The sequence below is a fragment of the Netta rufina genome (assembly GCF_964035555.1).
Source record: "Netta rufina genome assembly, chromosome: 8".
NCBI lineage: Eukaryota > Metazoa > Chordata > Aves > Anseriformes > Anatidae > Netta > Netta rufina.
The window spans coordinates 10,718,766-10,724,452 of record NC_140131.1 but is presented as its reverse complement, the minus strand read 5'-3'; the positions used below and the strand labels follow the sequence as shown (position 1 = coordinate 10,724,452).

The 5,687-nt window shown below is 73.7% G+C and overlaps 1 protein-coding gene across 1 annotated transcript; it reads left to right on the top strand.

Annotated features, from left to right (window-relative positions):
• The first annotated feature begins 473 nt into the window (after window positions 1-473).
• Window positions 474-5,351, top strand: ARTN (artemin). Its single transcript, XM_084290964.1, has 4 exons — window positions 474-639; window positions 3,634-3,704; window positions 3,816-3,999; window positions 4,199-5,351. Exons 1-4 carry the CDS (start codon window positions 594-596, stop codon window positions 4,642-4,644), a joined length of 747 nt encoding a protein of 248 aa, XP_084147090.1. The 5' UTR covers window positions 474-593; the 3' UTR covers window positions 4,645-5,351.
• Window positions 5,352-5,687: the final 336 nt, after the last annotated feature.

Below are 5,687 nucleotides of genomic sequence, written 5' to 3'. Positions count from 1 at the left end.
ACGGGGGGGCCCCGTGTCCGTCCTGCCTGTGCTGCGACCGCGCTGTCGGGGCAGCGAGCCGCCCGGGGAGCCGAGCCGCGGGGCGTCCGTCCGTCGGTCCGTCCGGGAGGGCTGTCCGGCGGCTGTCCGGCCGCCCGGTGCCGGTGGAGGTCCCGGTGCCGCTGCGGGTCCCGGGGCCGGCGGGGTCCCGGGGCCGGCGCCCTCCTGCTCCCGGGGCGGTGCCGGCTGCGGGGCGGGCCGGGGGGTCCCGGTGGCGCTCGGGGCGCGGTGCCGGTGCCGGTGCCCGCCCCGCCGGTCAGGTGACGGCGGCTGGAATTTGACACCGGCGGCGGCGGCGGGAGCGGGATGGAGCCGCCGCTGCCCCGCACTGCGCGCCCGCCCGCCGGCACCGGCACCGGCACCGCACCCCGGGGCGCACCGGGACCCGCACCACCGACCCCCGAGGCGCAGCGGGAGAGGCACCGGGAGCAGCACCGGCGGCGGTACCGGCAGCGGCGGCGGCGGGAGCCGGTACCGGTGCCGGCGGGGCAGCGCCGGCCCCCGCCCGCGCCCCGCCCCGGCGCGGCGGCGGGGGGCGGCGGGGAGCGGAGGCGATGCGGGGCGGCGGCGGCCCGGGGGATGCTCCCCGCCGCGGGCACGGTGAGTGCGGGCCGGGGCGGCGGGCGGCGGCAGCGGCCGTCCCAGCCCGCCGGCAGCCTACGGGGAACCGGGGCCGGGGGTAGGGGGGGAGAAATAAGGGGGGTCCGCTCCGCCGCCCGCCCCGCCGGCAAAAGCCGCGGGGCGGCGAGGGGGGCCCGGACCACCCCCGTCACCCCGGGCAGGTCCCGGCCCGGCGGCTCCCGGGGCTGCCCGAGCCCGGCCCCGCGGTGGGAAGCGCTCGGGAGCCGCGGCGGGGAACGGGGCTGCCCCCGCTCGGGCCGGGGAGAGGCGGGGACCCCGCGGGGGTGCCCGGGGGCACGGGGCCGGGCTCGCCCGCCCCTTCTCGGGCTCACCCCTTCAGGCACGTCGGGGGAGTCCCTGTCCCGGCTGCCCGGGGCCGGCCGGTGAGCGGGGCAGGCAGCTCCCTCCGGGCCGGGCCGCCCCTGGGGAGAGCCCCGGGACCGGGGCGCGGGGACCGGAGCTGCCCCCGGTGCCCCCGGGCGGTCGCGGCTGCTTCCACGCGGCGGCAGCTCCTCGTTCGTGGGCCCCACGTGTCCGGTACCGGCCTCCCCCGGCCCTGTGGGGCAGGTGCCAGCCCCGTGTCACCCGCGGGCTTCCTTGGCGACCCCCTCGCAAGTCCTCCAGCGCGGTGGGACGCCGGCCCCGCGCCGGTTCCCGGTGCCCGCAGGTGCCCGGGAAGGTCTCCGGGCTTCGCTCCACGCCGCCAGCGAGGCCCGGCCTTATCCCCGGCCCCAAAGCGGCCCCCCCGGGATGCTGGGACCCTCGTCCTGGGGCTGGGGCTCCGCAGCGGCCGCCGCGCAGTGTTTGTAGGCTGCGCACCGGGGCCGTCCCCGCACCGTCCCCCCGTGCCCCGGGACGGGCTCCAGGGGCACGGCGCTGCTCAGCCCCGGGGGGCACGCGTGGGTTGTGGGGGGGCTGACCCGAGCGAGGGCAGCTCCTCGCGTGGACCGGCCCGATCCCGACCTGGGAAGAGCTCCGGAGCCTGGTAGTGGCCGGCCGGGGCTCTCCCAGCCGGGACAGGAGCAGATCCCACCCGGACCCCCTCCAGGAGCCGGGGCTGCGGCTCTGGCATCCCCGCGGGGCGCTCGGGAGCGGGCCCGGCTGTTTCCCGTTCCCTCAGCCCACGGGGGTGCGCGGCCAGCGCGGGGCCGTGCCGCCGGGGGGAGGCTCCCTTCTCCCTCCCGCTTCTCTCGGCGGATCCCGGGGCCGTGCTGCCGCCGGCTGGGCGAAGCCCGCAGTGCATCTCGGCCCCGCCGCCCGTTCACCGGCTCCCGGGGCAGCTGCGCCCCGCTGGGGCCGGGGCCGCAGCGCCCGGTGCCCCGCCGCCGCCCGACGGGGCAGGCAGGGCGGCATCGCCGCTGATGCCCCCGCCGGGACGGGGCTGGAGGAGCGGCAGCCCCGCAGCGTGGGCCCCCGGCCGCTGTGTCACCGCCTGGCCGCTGGCCCGCAGCCGGCGAGGGCCCCCGTCCCGTCCCGCTGTGCTGCTGGGGCCGGGGGGCCGCGGCGGGGCAGTGGGAGCGGGGCCGGGGGGCCCGGCTCCTGCTGGAGGGGGCCACGGGACCCTCGCCGGGCCCCTCCGGGGGTGCCGGCCTGGGAAAACGGTGACCTGGCGGCAGCGGCTGGCGCGGGGCCACGGGCTGCCACGGGAGCCATGCGCTGCGTGGGCCGTGCTTGGCCAAGCTGCGGCGGCTGGCGGGGCTGGGGGGCCTGGTGCCAGCCCTGCCTGCCGTGGGGACGCATCCTGCCCGGCGCATGGTGTGCAGAGGGGGGTTTGTGCGCCTGGTGGTGCCTGTCACAGCCCCTTGGCGTGGCACGGCTGGGTGCCACCCACGCAAGGTGGCAGTGGATGCAGCAAGCGGGGCTTGGGGCCTGGGGAGCATCCCCTGAGATGATGCTGGGGGTGTGTGGGGACTGGTTTTGGCTCCCCATGCCAGCAGTGCCCCACTTCTTCCCCTCACTTTTTGGCCAGCAGCGCTCTCCTCAGCATATCCCAGCTTTGCTCCATGGCAGGAGCACCTGGGATTTTCTGGGGTAAAGCCATGGAGGGGACAGGGGGAACCCCCCCGCTATGGGATGCCACTGAGCTCGAAGGTGACAGTCACATCCTGAGCAATGGGGATGCAGCAGCAGGCCAAGAGCTGGGAGCCACCTCTGGGGAATCCAGGCTTCCCCACTCCATGCTTGGGGCATTGAGGAGTGGGGGCTTCCCCGCACCCCACACATGTGTGGGTGCAAACTGGAGCTGTCCCTGCACCTCCCAGGGGCCCACAGCACGAATTCCCCTGTGCGACGGGGACATTGAGCACTGAGCGGTGGCCTTGGGGTGAATGGCTTTGGAGAGCCCAGCGTGGTGTGCTGCTGTGTCCCCATGGGACCTGCCTGTCCCACCCCTTGCGGCCCCATTTGCCTGGCCACGGGCTGCCCAGGGGCCGCACGCCCCAGCTCCCAGTGCTGCACAGGCAGCGTGCCGGGGAGCCAGCGCGGGGCCGGGGGGTGGCCGCACCGGGGGACCCTGCGCTAATGGATTTGGAGTTTCCAAGGTCAGGCTCCCACCGCGAGCAAGAAAAACATTCCCAGGGAAGGGCCATGGGAAAGGGCCCCCCCCGTGGCGCTCCCAGTCCCAGCAGCTGCCTTACGGCACAGCCTGGCATCCCGCGCTGCTCGCGCGAGGAGGCGGCTGCGTCCCCCCGAGGAGAGGTGCTGGGCAAATCCCTTCTGCCAGCATCTCCGGGGAGGGAGACGTGGGGGGCATGGGGGCCTGGCTGTGCGGGGAGGGTATGGGAGGCATTGTGGGGTGCTGGGGGTGAGGATGGCATGTTTGGCAGGGGAGAGGTATGCCAGCTCCCAGCCGGTTTGATGGCCTCTCCTGTTTGCCACTGGTGTCTGGGTGGGCAGGGCCGGGTGCTGCCAGCACCAGCTGTGGGTGCTCACCCTGTGTGTGCACGGGCACTGACCAAACCCCTGTGCTTGCAGCCAGCATGGAGCAGCGAGCGGGGCCACCAGAGCCAAGACCTGCAGGACCCAGCACATATCCGCAGCCCAAGGTGAGCCCAGGCCTGGCCACCCACAATGGCCAGGACCCCCAATTCCCATCCCCATCCCCATCCCCATCCCTGAGCCCGGTGCTCACCCCGCTGTGCCGTGCTGTGTTGCAGGAGGGGACGCTGTGGGGTGTCCTCGCCATCCTCTCGCTGCTGGCCGGGCTGGCCACGGGCGCGCTGCGAACCCCGCACTGCAACGAGACGCTGGATGCGGCCCCCACGCCGCGGGACGTGGCCACCGCCAGCCCCAGCGCGGAGGACGGCGTGGAGATGCCACTCGCCTGGAGCCAGCTGCACGGTGCGTGTTGGGGCAGGGGGACACCCTGGGGCTGGGGGGACGCTGTCACACGTGGGATGCACAGCCCGGGCACGGTGGCCCCAAGCAAGGGGGAGGCGGCTGGGTGCTGCAGTGGGTGTCAGGTGGGTCACCGCAGGGGACAGTGCGCTTGGTGGTCCTGGGAGGACAGGGATGACGGTGCCATCTCGCTTGCCCGCAGGGGACAACGTGACGACGGGGGCCCTGGGTGCAACGGAGCTGGCGGAGGACCTGCTGCTGCGCGCTGAGCGCTCGCCGCCGGGCACCAGCAAAGCCAAGGGCACCGGCAAAGGGATGAGGAAACACTCGCGGGGGGCCCGCGGGCGCAACTGCCACATCCGCAACCTGATGGTGAAGGTGCGCGACCTGGGCCTGGGCTTCAACTCGGACGAGATCGTGCTCTTCAAGTACTGCAGCGGCTCCTGCCACCGGGCGCGCAGCAACTACGACCTGACGCTGGGCAGCCTCCTGCGGCAGCAGCTCATCGTCCCGGGCCCGCAGGAGCGCATCCTCAGCCACCCCTGCTGCCGGCCCACCCGCTACGAGGCCGTGTCCTTCATGGACGTGCAGAACACGTGGCAGACGGTGGAGAAGCTCTCGGCGGCCGAGTGCAGCTGCATCGGCTGAGGGGGGGCTGCCGGCTCAGCCCCGGCTCGACGCACGCTGGCAGCCCCCAGCACGTGGCGCTGGCACTCGGAGGAACCAGGAGGGGCCGGTGCCCCCTGTTTTACGTGGCCACGAGGGACCGAGGCAAGCTGGAGTCGTGACAGAGGGGGTCGGCAGCAGAGCCCCCGCCCACTCAGTGCCAAGCAGCCGGTGCCACCGGCTCCGTGGGGTCCTGCCCGGGTGCACCCCTACCTGGCTCGGCCCTGGGAGAGGAGCCGCAGGGGGACTGAGCATCCCCACCACCCCGTGCCCTGCCTGGACTGGTGCTCCCACACCCCTGCCAAGCATCGCCTGGGATTTGGAGGGGGTCAGGAAGGGGCACCCCGGGACTGGGGGTGGCCAGAGCCACCCTGTGGGGAGGGGGTGTCCCCAGGGGCAGGGGTGCAGCGGGGCCAAGCCGCACCGGCATGGGGCAGCGCCCGGTGCTCCGCAGGGCACGGGCACCCCCGGGACCCCTGCCCGGCTCCGAGAGGGGGCTGCAGGGTCCCTCCCCGCGGTGCTGCGGCACTAAACTATTTATTACTCTAAATTATTTATTTATTGTTCTCGAGCGGCAGCTCCTATTTATGACTTTGGGCCCGCGGGGGCCGGGTGTAATTTAACCCCAGCGCTGATGTGAAGCCCTGGGGCTGCGGCCAGCAGCGCCCCATCCCCATCCTCGGGATCCTCGTGCCCCCAACCCCTTTTTTTTTTTTTTTTTTTTTGGTCGTTTTTTTTTTTTTTGGTTGTTTTTCTATTATTTGTAAGATTCGAGGATAAACTCTATTTTTGTACAGCCGCCTTTTCCCGTAGCAATAAAGCGATGGGCCGCGCGTCCGACCCCGCTGCCGGGTGCTGGCTTTTGGAGACGGGGAGGGGGCTCCGGGTGCATGGAGAGGGCGGGGGGGGGACCTCGCTCCGAGGGCCGGGGCGGGGCGCGGGGCCGGGACTACGGCTCCCGGCGGTCGGTGCGGCCGAGCCCAGCCCCCGGTCCGCCCGGTGGGGGCGGTGCGAGCCGAGCCGAG

What these genes read in the sequence shown, in the direction of transcription:
- ARTN (XM_084290964.1), top strand. Translation starts at nt 594, where the DNA reads ATGCGGGGCGGCGGCGGCCCGGGGGATGCTCCCCGCCGCGGGCACG. An exon ending in TGCTCCCCGCCGCGGGCACG is followed by an intron (nt 640 to 3,633) that starts GTGAGTGCGGGC and finishes CTGTGCTTGCAG; the next exon opens with CCAGCATGGAGCAGCGAGCG. An exon ending in CGCCTGGAGCCAGCTGCACG is followed by an intron (nt 4,000 to 4,198) that starts GTGCGTGTTGGG and finishes GCTTGCCCGCAG; the next exon opens with GGGACAACGTGACGACGGGG.